The sequence below is a fragment of the Aedes albopictus genome, chromosome 3, assembly GCF_035046485.1.
Source record: "Aedes albopictus strain Foshan chromosome 3, AalbF5, whole genome shotgun sequence".
Taxonomy (NCBI): domain Eukaryota; kingdom Metazoa; phylum Arthropoda; class Insecta; order Diptera; family Culicidae; genus Aedes; species Aedes albopictus.
The window spans coordinates 184,595,734-184,616,106 of NC_085138.1; the positions used below are offsets into that span (position 1 = coordinate 184,595,734).

General features: G+C 45.9%; 1 protein-coding gene across 1 annotated transcript in view; it reads right to left on the reverse strand.

The window, feature by feature from the left end:
- The window catches only part of LOC115261363 (cardioacceleratory peptide receptor), a 142,614-nt gene extending 122,654 nt beyond the window's left edge, over positions 1-19,960 (reverse strand). The window contains exons 1-2 of the mRNA XM_062856357.1: positions 19,213-19,960; positions 3,589-3,678 (exon numbers count right to left, since the gene is read on the reverse strand). Coding sequence (XP_062712341.1) covers positions 3,589-3,678; positions 19,213-19,389 — 267 coding nt within the window. The 5' untranslated portion in view covers positions 19,390-19,960. The remainder of the gene's footprint in view (positions 1-3,588; positions 3,679-19,212) is intronic.
- Between the last annotated feature and the right edge of the window lie 413 nt (positions 19,961-20,373).

A 20,373-nucleotide genomic window follows, 5' to 3' on the forward strand; every position in this document is an offset into this window, starting at 1 on the left:
CATCGGTGACCCTGTCCTCATCGCCATCGCCAGCCCCAGTCCCCGGCTGTCTTACGAAGGGAGACCAAGGACTAGAATCTAGAGACCCTAGAGACCCTAGAGACCCTCGAGATAGTGCTAGCTGCATCCGCCGCCTAGCCCGTAGGCAGGCGCAGCGCAGGTCCACAATCGCTTGAGCGCCTCCCCAAATACCCCATCGTCGAAATACGATGTCTTCCACTTGCGAGGGCTTGGCCTTGGCCTAGCCGCCTCTTCCTCTACCCGCTGCCTACTGTTGTTGTTGTCGATACTGTTGCGAACCGCCAGGTGATTGCGATAGCCCGGCAGCAATTGTTTACTCTCCAGTTCGAACTACTTGTTAGGTCAGTACTACAAAAAGTAACGTAAATTTATCGACTCCACACTATTCCCACTAAAGGTACTCTTGGTACCAACATTAGCCAGGTCGACATCTAGTATGGCCAGTTTCTCTAGCGGGATCTGACCCCGCTGGTTGGTGATACGGCTTCCCCATTCCACAGTCCAGGCATTAAAGTCACCCGCTATTATTGCCTACCGCGGAGGCGCTTAGCAGCTACAGAAGAAGGCCTCGTTTGCTTTGGCGACCACGAAACCCTAAAAGATTGTAGAAACCAACTCATGGACGGGGTATTACCCATCATCCATATCGCCGCCATTTTTCTGGACCCATCTGTGCCCCAATTGCCGTTGCCGGCGGGTTGCTCCTGCCATGGCCTTTGCAGTCCCATGACATGTGTCCTGATTCCAGACACCCTTTAAGCTGAACCAGAGCTACCTGTATCCCTGCCGGCCCCTTCCGTAGTCTAACGGCTGCAGTGGCCGCTTGCACTTTGCACTGTTGCCGCAGTGCCGTGATGACCTCTTCCACTCCGGTGACCTCGTCTAGGTTTTTCACCTTCAGAGTCGCCTCTTGTGTGAGAGCCCTCATCTCTATCCCCTTACCAAGGACCGCTTCCACCAAATTTTTGTAGGCGGCGCCCTTGCGTTATTTAGCGCGCTTCAGCTCCAGGATCATCTCGCCCGTACGAGTACACTTGATATTGCGCACATCGGTTCCCAGATCCACGAGCTTGGCTTCGATTCGCATCGCCTTCAAGACATCCGAATACTTCGACTGTTCGGTCTTGATGACGAGCGCGTCGCCTTTCTCGCGCTTGGCACCTACTCTTTTACGCATTCTAGGTTTGGCGACCTCTTCCGCTCGACCTTCGTCCAAGGGGGGCCTCCCCTTGGTTCATCCTACTCTGTGGTTGCTAAGGGCCTAACAACGGTCGCAACCTCCTGTCCCCATGCATCCGGGACCTGGGGTCCGACTTGATGGCATTACTGCCGACCTTCGGGGTTATTTCCTGGCCTTGTGGGTACCGCCAGACAGCTCCTCACTTGACGGCTGACTCAACCGCTTCTGTGAGTGCTTATCACGAGCGGTCGTATCCGTCACACCTTTTGGACTTCCTGCGAAAGCTAAGACCTCCATCTGGGTAGACTTCGTACCCTTTACTTTCACCGGTTTCACCGCTGCTGCAGACTTCACGAGTCTCACGTGATCCTACTTGACATCGTCTATCGACATATGAAGTCGCAGCAGGGCCGTTTTCAGGTCCGTACTAATGGATGCTTAAAACTGGTTTCGGAGACTTCTTCTTCTTCATGGCTCGACGTTTGCATTGGAACTTGGCCTGACTCTCTTCAACTTTTCCGCTACACTTAATGTTCATAGTATTCTTAGGGCACTTCCAGTTATTAATTGAAGGGCTTACTTTGCCTGCCATTACATGAATTTGTACATTGTGTGGCAAGTACAAAGATACACTATGCCCAGGAAGTCGAAAAAGTTTTCCCGACCGGAACGAAAATACAACCCGCCGTCTTCAGATTGGCGATCCATAGCCTTAACCATTAGGCTAACTGACCCTAGGTTTCGGAGACATGACAGTTTAAAAATTATTTGTCTAATATTTAGTGTTTTATGAAAACGTTTAACCAATCGAGTACAAATTTGTACCAATGATGCACAGTAGGTTGACAAGCAGTCAAAATTTGAGAATTTTATGTATTCTATCAAAAGTTACAGTCTGTTGTACTGTTTTATAAATGAAAAAAAAAATGCCTATCCCAAATATTTTGGCCACCTCCTGTATTGTTCCAATAATCGATCTTGTTGACGCAGTCTAGTAGTTTATAGGTTAATATTCTATGCATTTTTAAAGAATGTTTCGAGCATTCCGAATATTTACATATCACGCATTCCCTCAATCAGGGACCACCGTGAGCCAACTGAGCCGTGGGAAAATGGTCCTCATTTCTTCTAGAAGTTCATTCTGGTGGTATAATAGTGACACTAATCCTATAGTCACACACACGTGCTGCACCACTACTGGAGGAACGACCAGCACCACAAGGATAATTCCACACATGCTGAAGTCGCACAAACGATGGACGGCGATGGAAGCGATGGTAACAGTCGATAAAAAATCACATTACGTCTAGACGGATTTCATAAATTTCGAGGAAATACGACTCGATTAAGGTGCAATGGTAGCTATGCGAATTTGATGTCCTGGGAAAAGCGTTTACTGTTTAAGTTGACGCTATGGTTATAGTTTGGCAAAAGGTTTCACTGTAGATTCGCTGTCTGTGTTGTGGAGGGTGGAAAATACAGTTTCACACTGGATTGATTAAAATTTGCACCTGTTCCATCGATTATTTATAGCGAACGTATGTTGACTTCAACGCTTTGTAAACAAAAGTCTAATAGCAGATGCAAAGAAAATTGATTCGCTTTATAATATTGATGCACAAAAGTATTTTCAGAATTTGAATTCTAGTCTTTAAAAGCTTACAAACTTCACATAAATTGTTTAAAACAGCAACATATATAATTTTCAACTGTCTTGTATCCCTAGACTAGAACATTCACTAAGCCATTCAGCGGTTTATATTGTAATCATTGAATTTCAAGAGAAGCCTGCTTTTATAATATGTATTTTACAAAAAAAAATAATCATTTTATTATCATAAATTGTACTCCGATTTACGCAAGAGCATGATTGCAGATTAATGAATATTAAGCACCTGACGACCTGACGTACATTACGTAGCTTTTGGCAAACAAGTCTGAAAAAAAAAACTCAATAAACCTTATCGCAACCCTACTTGATTGTCTGACGAGTTCTTCCTCTTGAGAGCTCTCGTAGCATTTTTCCAACCCGACAAGTTCACTTCCAATTTGCTATCCTGACAGAAGTATTTCATCATTTTCATTATTTCGAGGGTTTTCATGGTAGGCTTTTTTGCCAGATAAAATTGGTTAATTAAAAATTCAAGTGACTGTTGAGGCTACATTCAAAGTTATGGTAGGAAATGCACACGGTTTGCAATGCACACAAAATATCTGATCCCGTCGGTCTTATACTCACTATCACAAAGCAGATAGCCGAAATTCATATTTCGAAATCACAAACATTCCCAAATTGCTGGCGAAACGACCATTCACGGTAGTAGAAATGTTTACCACAGATAAACACAGAAGAATCATAATTGAATCACAAAGCCTTAGTTACCTACCTCGTAAAAGTAGAAGCTATCAATCACTTGCTCGGTGCTGTTGAGAGTCGTGTCGTTTGTCCTCAGGGCACCGTCATCCATGCTGGACAGCTGTAATGGAACGGAAATAGGTAATGATGAGTAATGTGATGGATGTGGTTTGCTCAATTTCTGAATTGAACTGTTAAACAATAATTTTCTAGGTTGCAATCGTGTTTTTATATGATTCCTTCAAACATTCCTTGAAGAGATGATTTATATAAATACTTAAAGTATTTTTTTCTGGAATTCCTCAAAAAAATCTCCTGGGGTTTCACAATGAAGAACTAAAGAAGTTTCTACAGCATGAAGGATCTGCGAGGGAATTCCTGAAAAAAAAAACGTTTGAATTAACTGCCGAATAAACTCCTAAATAGCTTTTGAAAGTAATTCTCCCAGAAAAACCTGGGGTTTTTATCGACTCAACTCTCAGAAGAGTTTTCGCATTAACTCCTCGATGAACTTCCGGAGAAATTGATGCAGAAATTTTCGTATAAACAATGGATAACCTACCTTCATGGGAACCATTCACAGTTGATCGGCAGGAGACGAATTTCGCGCCAACCCTTCTATGGGGCTGGCAGCACCCTCTCAGAATCGAACGAAACTTTGTGGGCATAAACAATAGGTCTTTCTAAGCAACTTTGCATGTTTTGTTTTTCGAATTTTTTCAAGAGTAACATTTGAAGAGGGCCTAATTTTTTTTTCATAGATTTTTTTCAAATCGTTGTTACTCAAAAATGACAAGATCTACAAAAAAGGGTTGTATGGCGGACTATCGTGAAATTTCATGATGTTTTTTAGAAAAATATCCAAAAAATACAAAATTATTTCCTACACTGAAAAATAAAGGTTTTAAAAATTTAAATCGATATTACAAAAAACCCTATGTTTTTAAATCGATGATTTTTTTTCTGGAGAAAGGTATTTCAATTACCTACATTTCCTCCAAACAATGTTGCTGTGACATATTTGAGGGAAAAAAGTTTTTCTAACAAAAACTTTTTTCATGTCTACATTGAGTGAATATTTTTATCGTGTTTCGTGCCAACATGGCCATATATAGGTTAAGCAGCCTCTCAGCAACCAATGAAACTTTATGGAAGTTCAAAAAATTGTTTGAGAAGCAACTTTTCATAATCTAACATTTATCTAGACTACCATTTGAAAAGGGCGTATTAGGGTGGCCCACACTTATATAAAAAACATAAAATTCGAAAAATGACAAGTCTTACCTCCTGTATCGATTGTTTTGGACTCCCAGGAGCTACGTTCAGCATTTGAGCGAAAACGAGTTAGTCTAAGGGGTGATACACAAATTATGTCACGCAAAATACGTCCTTTTTCAACCCCCTCCCCTCCCCACTATGTCACGCTTTTTATATGGGACCTCACCACTGTTTGTATGGGTCGTCACGTTCAGCAAAACCTCGCCCCCTTTACTTCTAAAGCGTGACGTAATTTGTGCATGGCCCCTAATGGGGCGCTCAACGAGCTTGAAGTTTGTATGGGAAAACTTGGCCAAATGTATGTAAAAATCTTAAGCTTTTGATTTTTGCCGCTAGGTGGCGCTGTAAGCGTTCAATTAATAAACACATTGGTATTATTGTAGGTGACCATATGCCAAACAACGTTGTTGAAGTTGTGATCACCCGTAAGTGATCCGTCAGTGAGGCGAAGCATTGGGATTTCATTATTGATATTCGTTTACATGTATTGGAAAAACGACAATAATGTTTCACCTCACTTTACCTAGAGTATAAATTTTTAACAGGCTTCGGATCACTTTGCGGTCATCGATAAAGTTGTTTAGCATATTGTCACCTACAAGAATAGCTAAGGTTTTTAATTATTTTTTTATTAATTAAACACTTGCAGCGCCACCTAGCGGCAAAAAATCAAAAGCTTAAGATTTATACATACATTTGGCCAAGTTTTCCCATACAAAGGGGCTGTCCATAAACCAAGTGGTCATGAGGGGGGGGGGGGGTTTCGGCCAATGACCATTTTGTATGAACGAAGAAAAAAAATTGTATGGACTAATGACCACGCGGGGGGGGGGGGGGTGTGGCGGGTTGAGAAGTCCCACAAAAAATGACCACGTGGTTTATGGACAGCCCCAAACTTCATGCTCGTTGAGCACCCCATTAGGGGCCATGCATAAATTACGTCGCGTTTTAGGAGGGGAGGTGGGTTTTGCAGAACGTGATGACCCATGCAAACAATCGTGAGGTCCCATACACAAAGCGTGACATAGAGGAGAAGGGGGTTGAAGAAGGTCGAATTTTGCGTGACATAATTTGTGTATCACCCCTTAGACTAAATCGATTTCGCTCAAATGCTGAACGATGCTTCTGGGAATCCAAAACAACTGATGCAGGAGGTAAGACTCGGCATTTTTTTAATTTTATGTTTTTCATATAAGTGTGGGTCACTCCAATACGCCCTTTTCAAATGTTAGTCTTGATAAATATTAGATTATGCAAAGTTACTTCTTAAACAATTTTTTGAACTTCCATAAAGTTTTATTGGTTGATGAGAGGCTTCTGAACCTATATATGGCCATGTTGGCACGAAACACGATGAAAAATATTCACTCAATGTAGACATGAAAAAAGCTTTTGTTAGAAAAACTTTTTTCCCTTAAATATGTCACAGCAACATTGTTTGGAGAAAATGTAAGTAATTGAAATACCTTTCTCCAGAAAAAAAAATCATCGATTTAAAAACATAGGGTTTTTTTTTTTGTAATATCGATTTAAATTTTTAAAACCTTTATTTTTCAGTGTAGGAAATAATTTTTTATTTTTTGGATATTTTTTCTAAAAAACTTCATGGAATTTCACGATAGTCCGCCATGCAACACTTTTTTGTAGGTCTTGTCATTTTTGAGTTACATCGATTTGCAAAAAATCTATGAAAAAAAATTGAGCCCTCTTAAAATGTTACTCTTGGAAAATTTCGAAAAACAAAATATGCAAAGTTGCTTAGAAAGATCTATTGTTTATGCCCACAAAGTTTCGTTCGATTCTGAGAGGGTGCTGCCAACCGTTGGTCGAGTTGGCGCGAAATTCGTCAGGAGTAAAATCATTTCATTTTGTGTGGCGAAAAATACCTAAACTCGAATTTCTCAAAATAAACAGCAGCAAATCGACCACGTTCTGATTGATGGACGGCACTTCTCCGACATTATCGACGTCAGGACCTATCGTGGCGCTAATATCGACTCTGATCACTACATGGTGATGGTTAAACTGCGCCCAAAACTCTCCGTTATTAACAACGTACATTACCGGCGGCCGCCCCGGTACGATCTAGAGCGACTGAAGCAACCGAATGTCGCCACCGCATACGCGCAGAATCTCGAGGCAGCGTTGCCGGACGAGGATGTGCTCGATGTGGCCCCTCTAGAGGACTGCTGGAGTACAGTCAAAGCAGCCATCAACAACGCAGCCGAGAGCACTATCGGGTACGTAGAACGGAGTCGACGAAACGATTGGTTCGACGAGGATTGCAGAGCGGTTCTGGAGGATTAGGATGCAGCGCGGGCGGTAATGCTGCAGCATGGAACCCGATAGAATGTGGAGCGATAGAGACAGAAGCGGAAGCAGCCCGTCTCTTCCAGGAGAAAAAGCGCCGCCTGGAAGAAGCGGAGTGCGAGGAAATGGAACTGCTGTGCCGTTTACAAGAAACACGTGAGTTCTACCAGAAGCTCAACGCATCCCGCAAAGGCTGCGTGCCGCAAGCCGAAATCTGCAGGGATAAAGACGGGAGCCTTCTGACGGACAAACGAGAGGTGATCGAAAGGTGGAAGCAGCACTTCGACAAGCACCTGAATGGCGAAGAGAATGTAGGCACGGCGGATCAAGGCAGCGGAGGAAATGACTATGTTGGTGCAGCAGAGGACGGGAACGAACCAACTCCCACACTGAGGGAAGTTAAGGATGCCATCCACCAGCTCAAAAACAACAAAGCGGCTGGTAAGGACGGTATCGCAGCAGAACTCATCAAGATGTGCCCGGAAAAGTTAGCCACCTGTCTACACCAGATAGTGGTCAAGATCTGGGAAACCGAACAGCTACTGGAGGAGTGGAAGGAAGGAATAATCTGTCCCATCTACAAGAAAGGCGACAAGGTAATTTGTGAGAACTTTTGAACGATCACCATTTTAAATGCTGCCTACAAAGTGCAATCCCAGACCATCTTTTGTCGTCTTTCACCTAAAATAAATGAGTTCGTGGGAAGTTACCAAGTCGGTTTCATCGACGGCCGGTCGACAACGGGCCAGATCTTCACCGTACGGCAAACCCTCCAGAAATGCCGTGAATACCAGGTCCCAACGCACCACCTGTTCATCGACTTCAAGGTGGCATACGACAGTATCGATCGCACAGAGCTATGGAAAATCATGGACGAGAAAAGCTTTCCCGGGAAGCTTACCAGACTGGTAAGAGCAACGATGGACGGTGTACAGAACAGCGTAAGGATTTCGGGTGAACTATCCAGTTCATTCGAATCTCGACGGGGACTACGACAAAGTTATGGACTTTCATGCCTACTATTCAACATCGCCCTGGAAGGTGTTATGCGACGAGCCGGGCTTAACAGCCGGGGTACGATCTTCAAGAAATCCGGCCAATTTGTGTGTTTTGCGGATGATATGGATATTATTGCTAGAACATTTGGAACGGTGGCAGAACTGTACACCCGCCTTAAACGTGAAACAGTAAAGGTCGGATTAAATTGCTTAGATACCGAGGGTGCCTTTGACAATGTGCCTTTCGATGCCATATTGCCACACGGAGTCATGGTATATCTCCAATGATTTCCAATTGGATTCACCAAATGCTCAAAAACCGATATCTCTTCTCGACATGGCGTCTAGCAGGGATTAGGAAATTGAGTGTTTGTGGTTGCACCCAAGGGGGAGTCTTATCACCGCTTTTGTGGAATCTCGTAGCAGATACGCTATTGAAGCAACTCAATAATAGCGGTTTTCCTACTTATGGTTTTGCCAACGTCTACCTAGCATTGTTAGTTGGTATTAAAGCATTTGCTTCGGCCAACTCCAGGTCGAAGATAGTTATCGCTTGTCGAACTCAAATCGAGGAGCTGAATTCAGCAAACGCTGTTCATTATGTATGGGTGCCTGGCCATTTTTCCATCGCTGGAAATGAATTGGCTGATGAGTTAGCTCGCTCTGGAGCATCACATGACTTCATTGGCCCTGAGCCAGCTATTCCGATATCGAAGTGTTGGGTAAAGCTTCAGATTCACACCTGGGCTGCTACTCAACACAGACAATACTGGAATAGTTGGGAGTCATGTCGTCAAACCAAATTGTATTGTACTGAGTCATGGCGAAGTATCTTACAAATCTGTCAAAGCAGAATTGCACAGCAGGCAGTGGTCACCACAGGTGGATGCACGATCAACTCTAAGCGCTCACTGAAGCAATTGGGGGTCATGATCGACGATAAGCTGAAATTCGGAAGCCACGTAGAATATGCCTGCAAACGGGCAAGCATGGCGATAATGGCATTGTCAAAGATAATGTCAAACAGCTCGGCAATTGTCTCGAGTAAGCGTCAGCTGCTCGCGGCAGTAGCGGTCTCCATACTACGGTATGGCGCCGCTGCATGGTCGAAGGCGCTAGTGGTTAACCGAAACGTGAAGCGACTTGAGAGTACCCACAGGCTGATGTGCCTTAGGGTGGTGAGCGCATACCGCACGGTCTCAAAGGACGCGGTATGTGTACTAGCGGGCATGATGCCCATAGCTTTAGTGGTGGCAGAGGATGAAGAATGCTTCGAGCGACGCGGCATAAGAGGTGCGAGGCGTATCGCCAGAACCTCGTCTATGCTGAAGTGGCAGAGCGAATGGGATTCCTCCAGCAAGGGTAGATGGACACACAGGCTCATACCGAGCGTGTCCAAGTGGACGAGCAGGCCCCATGGCGAGGTGAATTTTCACTTGACTCAATTTCTGTCTGGCCATGGGTGCTTTAGGTGGTATCTGCACAGATCCGAAAACGCAGGCTCCCCCGCATGTCCGGAGTGTGCAGACTGCGACGAGACCGCGGAGCATGTGCTCTTTGAATATCCACGTTTCGTGGAGCAAAGGTCGAGTATGCAGGAGGTATGCGGTAGAGATATCACGCCTGACAACATTGTTGAAAGGATGTGTATGGAGGCGGACAAGTGGGACTCCGTTACTTCCACGGTTTCTCGAATCGTACTTGAACTACAGAGTAAATGGCGAGCCGAACAACAGCTAGTTGAGTTGGCCCCCCTTCCCCATCCAGGATCTTGAGTTCAACGGGTAGTCTAAGTACTAACCAGGACCCGAGCCTCCAGTGGAGAGTAAACAACTTAAGGCGGTAGCTGGTGGAACGCTTATTATTAGAGTGTACTCATGAACGGTCCCCCCTTTCTCGAAGTCATCCCTAACGGGCGTACCGCGAAGGTAAGGAAGAGAGAGAATGAGTTTTTAGTAGGTCGATCCCCACATCACCTCTTGGGTATCTGTTGCAGATTTTCTCATTTTATAAAAAAAAAAAAAAAAAAGAATTGCAGCATTCTGGTCAAAGCATTGACTGGCCACTGCCGACTCAGCTATCACATGGCGAATATTGAGCAAGCTGATTCATTTGCATGTTATAGCTGTTAATCCGATTATGGAACTTCGAATCATTTGATATGTAACTGTCCAGTTTTTGCGCAACTGCGTTTCCGAATATTCGGTAAACACTTATTAAGTGAAACTGACTTCAAAGACCTGAATATTCATGATATTCTGTTGTTCTCAACCCGCTGTGGTAAAGAACTGTAGGTGCTTTTTCGCTTTATGCGTTATTACAGTGCCCTTTTCAGGGCGCTGTTTGAATCCATTGTGGTATGCTTATGCGTTAGTATCCTCTTCCAGGGTACTTTTCCTATTTCCCTACCTGTCCTTTTCCCCATCTTTATCCTTATTTCCTTCCTTTTCCCTCAGGTAGATGATGAAATAGGCTATTATATTGGCGATGGCACAAATGTCCCCAATAGAAGATAACGTGCCTCTGGAGCCGGCTTTCTGATACCTGATAGAGCATTTGGAACGGTGGCAGAACTGTACACCCGCCTTAAACGTGAAGCAGTAAAGGTCGAACTAGCGGTGAACGCGTCGAAAACGAAGTACATGCTGGGAGGCGGAATCACGAACGACAGGGCAAGGCTAGGCAGCAGTGTTACGATAGATGGGGACACTTTCGAAATGGTGGAGGATTTCATATACCTCCGGTCCTTATTAACGGCAGACAACAACGTTAACCGCGGAATATGAAAACGCATCATAAGTGAAAGCCTATGGGCTCCACGAAAATCTGCGGTCGAAAAAGATTCACCCTCGCACCAAATGTACCATGTACAAAACGCTGATAAGACCGGTAGTTATCTACGGTCACGAGACCTGGACTATGCTCGAAGCTCTCGAGCAAGCACTCGAAGTGTTCGACCGACGGGTGCTTAGGACCATCTTTGGCGGAGTGCAGGAGAACGGTGTGTGGCGGCGAAGATTGATCCACGAGCTCTCTGCACTCTACGGCGAATCTAGCATCCGGAAGGTCGCAAAAGTTGGAAGGATACGATCAGCAGGGCATGTTGTGAGAAAAGCACAAAGAAATCCTTCGAAAAATTGTCCATAAGCTCTCAACAAGTTCGAGTTCCTACATTAGATTCTGTGGGAGTTCCTTAAACAGTTTTTCCAAAAAATTCCGTCACATATTCATTAAGCAAGTTATCCATTAACTTTCCTTAAGGCCCGTGTAGTTGCCGGCTTTTTTTTTTCCTTCTAAACCATAGGGGGATAATCTGCTCAACAGACACCCTAACAGAAGGTTGGGGTAGTGTAGGTCTGACAGGCCGTCTTCTACAAAAAAAGTAAAATCCAGGACTACTCTCTCCTCGTACCCACTAAACCATTCCTATGGTCGCCAAACCCTACGTCTCTCCGGAACCACCAAGAAGGTATTGCTTCAGAGAGGGGCTAGTGCACATCGCACCCACAAGGTTAGCTGCGTAGCCTGCAGCAACGAACATCGATGACTCGCTTTGGAGAGTCCATCACGGTAGCATGCTGGCGCTTAGCCAGTTTCCCGAGTGGTCCTCGCCACTCCCTTTGTCCTCGGAAGGCGGGCAGGGTCAACCCCGCCCGCGCCCTACTGCTGAGCGGACATCAAGAACTGATGCCCACGTGCAACCCGATCTGACCTGCCCGTAAGGAAGGGTATCACTACCCTTCAGGCCCTATCAGATGCACCCGTAGGTTGCAGACAGCAGGATCTCACCTACCCCGACCCTTGCCGGGGACCCCTTTCCAACCGCGGGCTCGGATCCAACCCAGTAGACCGACGCCACGACAGCACCACTACCGGGACTTCCTCTCCGCGGCCACTTAATCGTTGTAAGGGTCGATCTCGACCGCAGGGCACCGGTATGACCTACGAAGCCGACTCCGAACCCCTGGACCACCTCTTGTACTGCATCTGGACTAGCCATTCTCTGAGTCCACGCGCCACCTCCTCTGTAGCTCCTAGACGATGTGGGTAATAGCCGTTGAAACGGCGTTCCAGCCAAACTCATCCCTACACATCCTCTGGACCAAGTTGTCCGGAGTTGTGTCCTCCCCGCATGTGGCAAGCATGCGGTCACGCATTGTGCGAAAACGCGGGCACACGAACAAAACGTGTTCCGCCGTTTCCTCTAAACCATTGCACACTGGGCATTCGGGAGAATCCGCATGCCCGAAACGGTGTAGATACTGTCGGAAGCAACCATGACCTGTAAGGACCTGTGTCAGGTGGAATGTGACTTCCCCATGGCGCCTATTAATCCAACTATCTACCCTCGGTATCAACCTATAGGTCCACCTTCCTTTGGTGGAACTGTCCCACGCGCGCTGCCATTTGACCATAGAGGCCATCCTGACAGTCCTGCGTATGCCTCTTGTGCCGCGCATTTCGAAGCACTCCATGTCCTCACTGATAAGAATGCTGATAGGCACCATACCAGTAATGACGCAGAGAGCGTCGTGTGACACGGTACGGTACGCGCTCGCAACCCTCAGGCACATAAGCCTGTAAGTACTTTCCAGCTTCCGTCGGTAGCATTTAGTACTTAGCGCGGTGCCCCACGCCGGGCCGCCATACCTAAGTATGGATGTAGCAACACTAGCCAGAAGCTTGCGCTTACTGGCGTACACCGCAGAGCTATTGGACATCATCCGGGACAGTGCCGCAATAGCTGTGGAGGCTCTTTTACAGGCATAATCGACGTGGCTACCGAAGGTAAGCTTATCGTCGATCATCACGCCCAAGTGTTTGACGGAGCGCTTTGACAGGATAGTACAGTCTCCTACACTGATCTCCGTCTGCTGCTCCGACTTCAGGTTGTTAACAACCGTCACCTCTGTCTTGTGGTGAGCCAGCTCCAGTTTCCTGGACCGCATCCACGCCTCCACAACCTTGATCGAGTGGTTGGTAGTCAACTTTACCTCCTCGATCGTTTCACCATAGACTTCGAGCGTAATGTCGTCGGCAAATCCGACAATCACCACTCCCACTGGATACTCTAACCTCAACACCTCGTCGTACATGACATTCCATAACACCGGACCCAGGATGGAACCTTGCGGGACTCCTGAGGTTATGTGAAAGCACTTCCGACCCACCTCCGTGTCGTAGACTAGTACACGATTCTGAAAGTAACTTCCGAGAATCTTGTACAGGTACTCCGGTATCCCCAGACGCAAGAGCGCATCGGCAATAGCAGACCAGCTGGCGCTATTAAACGCATTCCTTACATCCAGAGTCACTACCGCGCAAAAGCGTATTCCCCTCCTCTTAGGCTCGAGTGCTTTCTCGGCGGTTTTTGTAACCGACAAGATAGCGTCTACGGTGGACCTCCCCTTCCGGAAGCCGTACTGGTTACTCGAAAGACCATTTTCGCCCTCGGTGAACCGCAACATTCTATTGAGGATGATCTTTTCGAACACCTTCCCCGCCGTGTCAATCAAGCATATTGGTCTATATGCCGACGGGTCTCCGGGTGGTTTCCCCGCCTTTGGCAATAGTACCAGGCTCTGCCTCTTCCAAGCTTCTGGGAAAACTCCCTCGTCCAGGCATTTCTGCATAGCAGACCTGAACATCTCGGGAGCCTCTGCAATAGCTACTTTTAAGGCTAGGTTCGGAACTCCGTCCGGACCTGGGGCCTTACCTACGCTAAGGGACTTAGCTATCCCCGCAAGTTCCACATCGGTGACCCTCTCCTCATCGCCAGCCCCAGCCCCCGGCTGTCCTACGAAAGGAGGCCAAGGACTAGGATCATGACGCGGAAAAAGTCCTCCAATGATCCCTTCCAACATCTCTGGAGATTGCTCTGTAGGAGCCATCACACCTCTCGTCTTGGCCATAACAATCCTGTAGGCGTCACCCCACGGGTTCGTATTGGCACTCTGACAGAGACCCTCAAAGCAGGCCTTTTTGCTTGCTCTTATCTCGGTCTTAAGCGCGGCTTTTGCAGCGGCGAACACCACCCGCCGTTCGTTTCGCTCTTCCTCTGATCGTGCTCGCTGCATCCGCCGCCTAGCCCTTAGGCAGGCGCGGCGCAGGTCCGCAATCGCGTCGGTCCACCAGTAAGCCGGTGGCCTCCCATTTCTAGGGTGGACTCGCCTAGGCATGGTCGCATCACACGCACGTGAGAGCACCGCTACCAGCTCGTCGCCGTCTAAACCGATTAAGTTTCGCTCACGGCGGAGCGCCTCCCTAAATACCCCTTCGTCGAAGTATGATGTCTTCCACCTGCGAGGGCTTGGCCTTGGCCTAGCCGCCTCTTCTTCTATCCGCTGTCTGCTGTTATTGTAGTCGATACTGTAGCGAACCGCCAGGTGGTCGCTGTGAGTGTAGCCATCATCTACTCTCCAGTTCGAACTACTTGTTAGGCCAGGACTACAAAAGGTCACGTCAATAATTGACTCCGCTCCGTTTCGACTAAAGGTACTCTTGGTACCGACATTAGCCAAGTCGACATCTAAGATGGCCAGTGTTTCTAGCAGGATCTGACCCCGCTGGTTCGTGAAACGGCTTCCCCATTCCACAGCCCAGGCATTAAAATCACCCGCTATTACCACCGGCCTTCGCCCTGTTAGCACGGTCGTTAAGCGGTCCAGCATTTGCGTGAACTGCTCGATCGGCCACCGCGGAGGCGCATAACAGCTACAGAAGAAGACTCCGTTTACTTTGGCGACCACGAAGCCCTCATAGGTAGTAGACACCAACTCCTGAACGGGGTATTTACCCGTCGTCCATATCGCCGCCATTTTTCTGGTCCCATCCGCGACCCAGTTGCCGTTGCCGGCGGGTACTCGGTATGGGTCCGATATGATGGCGATATCCGTCTCCCACTCAGAAACTGCCTGACAAAGCAGTTGCTGAGCCGCATCACAGTGGTTCAGGTTCAGCTGCGTTACCTGCACTGTGATTTGTTGTTCACTGCGGCTTTCTTGAAGGCCGGGCACCTTGGGCCACCCATCGGATGTCTGTTGTTCGAGGATTTCCCGGTACAGATCATGCAGATGGGCGGACTCGTGCAGCTTTGGGCCTTATGACCTTCAGCGCCGCATCGCCTGCACAGTTTGCGCCTGTCGGGGCCTTTGCAGTCCCACGACTTGTGTCCTGGTTCCAGACACCTGAAGCAAACCTCTGGTGGCTCGTGGAATGTCAGGTGACATACACACCAACCCACCTTTATGCTCCCTACTTTAACGGACTTTTTGACGTCCGCCACAGGTAGCTGAACCAAGGCTATCTGTGTCCCTGCTGGCCCTTTCCGTAGCTTAAAGGCTGCGGCGGCCACCTGCACATCGCACTGTTGCCGCAGTGCCGTGACGAGCTCTTCCACTTCGGTGATCTCATCGATGTCCTTGACCTTCGGAGTCGCCTCATGTGTCAGAGCCCTCACCTGCACACCCTCGCCAAGGACCTCTTCTGCCAGCCTCTTATAGGCGGCGCCCTTGTGCTCCTTCTGGCGCTTCAGCTCCAGGATCATCTCGCCCGTACGAGTACGTCTAATACTGCGTACGTCGGCTCCAAGACCCTCAAGCTTGGCTTCGCTTCGCATCATCTTCAAGACGTCCGAGTACTTGGACTGTTCCGTCTTGATGACGATAGCGTCGCCTTTCTCGCGCTTGGCACCTGCCCTCCTACGCCTTGGCTCCTGCGCTACTACCTGCGGATTCGCCTTCTTCTTCCTCTTCCGCTCTACCTTCGTCCAAGGGGGGTCCTCCCCTTGGATCGCCCTACTCTGTGGCTGTTGAGGGCCCACTAGCGGTCGCAACCCCTTGTTCCCATCGTTTCGGGACGGGCCAGCCTTTTCAGGCCCACCCTTCCCAGCTTTCCGGGAACCCTGGCTGGGGTCCGACCTTCCGGCATTATTACCGACTTTCGGGGTAATGATTCGCCTGGCCTTGCGGGCACCGCCAGACAGCTCCTCGCCTGACGGTTGCCTCGCCCGCTTCTGCGATTGCTTGCCCCGTTTGTCGCGAGCAGTCGCTTCCGCCTTATTCGGACTTCCTGCGAAGGAGTTGCCGGCTTAGAATAGCACTACGGACCACCTGTTCCGGGGGTAAAAGTCCACCAAACAGGTAACCCCAATCCAAGGTGTCAGGCGACCCGTGCTGAAGGATGAATGGTTTAGGGGGTTTAAAACATGCTCGATCTTTAACGGAGCCCGTAGCGTGAGTAAGATCACCTTTTTGGGTTGCGTTGCAGCGAAAGATCTACCAAACCGAACCCTAGTCCTAACTGCTTCCAGCTAGAGGAGCAGCACATTTGAGTAATCAAAGGAAAATATTTTGGTCCTTATTACATTTCACATCTTGTTGAAAGTGATAGGTCTCGGTTTTAGGTGTGGCCGAGATGGATCTTGAAACAAGAAAAAATGGGTTAGTTTTCCTAATCTTTTATTCGGTGTTCACTGGTTTGAAACAGAAAGGACTAGGGTTCCGATGCATGGTCAATATCGGTATCATTTCTTGACGTTCTCGTTAAGGGATCCGATTATGGCTGAAAAAAGAGCGTTTTAAAAGCGGAAGCTATCAATCAGAATCCTTCCTTACGATTAAGTTTAAAATGACTACTGTAAACAAAACCGAATACTTTATAACTTCTCAATGGTTATAAAGTAATGCGACATGCACTATACAAATTACACGGGGTATACCATAATAGATCAAATATTGGTCGCAGTGGTTTATGTCCCGAACAGAGAAAAAAAATAAACTTTCCTTAAAATTTCATCAGCAGTTCTTCTAAAAATCCCTACGGAAAATTCGCCTGGAGTTTTTGTTGAATATTGATCCAGAAGTAAAGCTATGTTCACTTAGAATCCGGAATCATGTAACATTTTCTAGTGGCGCTCTCAATGAACATAATCATCATTCTTTTGCAGCACTCTGATCATACACTAATCCTCTTCAAGGACAAACTTAACAAAGTACAAAAATGGCAGTCAAGATGGCTTCCTACCCCCCTCACTACCCCTTACCATTCTTTACATCACGCCCACATATGCAAACTTCACCGTAATTCCGGGCCATGCAATAAACTCTTAATTTATGAAACTTACCTGCTATGAAGCTACACAATATCAAAATAAGCTGTTCCCTTATGTCCAATCTACATGTAAAGCACAAATTGTCGTCAATTGATGCACTATTTGTTCAAAATTGTGCGATTGAAAACATTGTTGACAAGGCAACATCATCCCCTCACCACTAGCTCCCGCACCACTAGCCAACTTCAAATCATTAATTAGAACCACTTACACTTATTTTTTGTCAATCTCACTAAATATTCAGTGTTCACAAGTGTCTAATCTATCTGCCACTGGATAATTTCACTTGATTTAAGCTAAAAATTAGCCAATTAGTGCCAATTTAATCTCATCACCAATAAAAATCGGAATTCAATTATGCACTTTGCTGGCTGTACTGATCGTGATCGCATACTTGTCTCAACAGTGTTCTTTCCCTACTATTTGGGACGAACATGCAAATATGGCCAGTTTTCCTTTCGTTGTAATTGTATGGGTGAGCTGATGGATTGATTTTTTATGGAAAACGTAAACAATGTTTGACAGCTGCAAATTCTTGCCATTACGCATACTAACAACATTTCTAGTGCACCAATACTAATGATTTTTCCCAGGGATTCTAAGATGTTAGTCCTTAAATGGTGAAAATTTCATCGATTTTCTCGCAACGAGTGAAAAGTTATTTCAGATTGAAGACAAGAGGAGGAAAAAAAAATCTTGCACAAACACGTTGAAAATTTAGCGTGGTCAGGTACGACAGTCGCGAAAAATGTTAATATCGTCAAAACCATTATGTGTTATGTGCACAGATGTTGTAAACCATGGCAAAAGGAAGTGTCCTCTGAAGAAAAAAGCTTAGGTTCATTGATAAATCTGCTTTGAATTTGAAGATTTGGCAAGAAGTTCGAACTCTGGGCATGGTTTTTTCGCAACAAGATGATGAAAACCAATTCATACAAGGATGACAGCCTCAAGAATCGCGTGCTGCTTTTCAAAAACGCACACAAGGGATATGTAGAGGTTCTACCTATTTTGATGAGCTGCCATGATAGCCGGAGACGTTCAGTGGTATCGTCACAGAAGGGTAGTGTTTATCAACGAAAAAACACTCAAATTTCGCGTTTTCTCTTCTCAATTCACTGAATTGCCCCTCATTTCGCAATAAGAAAAAGTTTGGCAATTTTTCTTCGGAATCCTAGTCAGACTAGTCAAGGCACTCAGAACTCTGCATAGATGACCTGATTGTTGAACAAACGTGCGGAAGGGGTTGTTGCTAAAATTTACCACCGTTGTGCAGATTTTTGGAGAGGTCAACACTGAAAAAGTGAGAAAATGTATGAAAAATAAAAATAAATAATTCCAATGATATTTTTCCATGAAAGTACAATAAACAACCTTTGTTTTGAGGGCTTCACCTTTTATGTTTGTAATTCCATCCCTAAGATATACGTGATTTTGTCATTCCGGATTCTAAATGAATATAGCTTTAGCTACGGCTTGAGCTACGGTAATTTCTTTCAGCAATTCCTGTAGTAGTTCTATTGAGAATTCCTCCTAAATTTCTATTTAAAATTCTTCCAAAAATTTAATTGTACTTCCTAACGGAATTCTTTCATGCGATTATTTCTTATGTACATAGTTCATTTGTGATTTTTATCTGGGAGTTTTTTACTACCATAAGATTTGTAACCTTTAGATCTGATGTTTCAAAATCGATTTTATATCAACTTTGTTTAATTATTATCTTTTAGTTGATAAAGTTTGTTTAATTATTATCTTTTAGTTGGCTTAAACTTTCAAGCCAAACTCAAATACTGTAAATGTTTCCCACATTTTTAGAAAGACATGGAATATCATGTTTGCCATCATGAGTTGCTCAAAGCTTGTGATATAACCTGTTCTAGAAAGTTGATAACTGTACCAAAGAATCTCTTTGATTAAGCAAATAAACAATAATAAAAAAAAAAATTCCACCTACTTGTACAACATTTGACCCGAATTCGGTAGAGTTGAGCTCCAGCTGTTCCATTCCGACTCCGAACCGCATCTCACCGGTGGTGGTAAATGGGGCTCCCAGCAGTTCATCGTCCTTGGATCCCGTGCCCAAGGACGTCTCCACATCACTTATCACCAGGTTTTCCCTAACTAGATACATTTTGCTTGTCTTTCGTTTACTCTCAGTTGCACAATCTTTGTTGAGATTCTTTTTTTTTTCTTCTCGCCTCGTTTCCGATTTGCTGGCACACTTTCACTCAATGTCGGTTATCAGTGCCCCACTACTGAATGTCTCAATATGGCAACGACGTCAGCGGAAGCAGTAAAAGCATTTCCATTTGGGACGTCATCCTCTATCTTAATATTTTCATCATCTTCATCAACGATGGCGGTGGCGAGCGGTTGAATGTAGCCATCAGCAGCAGGACACCAGCTGGCGCGAAGGTCCCGCATCGAGGTCTAGATTGTGTTACACTTGGGTGACCGTGGGCCGTCCTCGGATGATGATGCTGGTAGCAACAGACTTCCCCAGAGCTGCAGCAGCAACAGCAACAACGGCAACTACCGCAATGACGACAGCGAAGCAGTATTTGATGTGGTCGTAAAAATATGACAGACCGTAGTACCATTCTGCTTCGGTAGTGACCCGTTACGAGGAGGCATAAACGTTCTTCCGCGGGGTGTTGCAGAATGCTTTGTGGACCGCAGGGGAGACGTTTTCTGCTTCACTGTTGTGGGTCTTTTTTTTTTGGGAAATTTTATGAAATTTTACTGATTTTTATGCACGCAGCTGCCCCATTAGCTGATTGATTGATAACGTCGCTTTGTCAAGGTGATAGAGATCTGAAACGAAACAAAACAGAAAAAGACCTTCGTAAATATGTTTATTTTTGGACAAAAAATTTGAATTATTTTTAAAATATTTTTTCAGAATACCATAGGATTGTCTTGAACTTTACTCAGCGGAGAAAAAGCCTGCTGTAGAGCTTTGTGTTCTATGGGCACTTCCACAGTTATTAACGGAGAGCTTCCTCTGCCGATGATCATTTTGCATACATATGTATATTAGCCTGGTACACGGTTTATATGGGAAAATATAAAAAATGGAAAAACTCCAACTCCTGTATACTTTTTGAGCTCCATT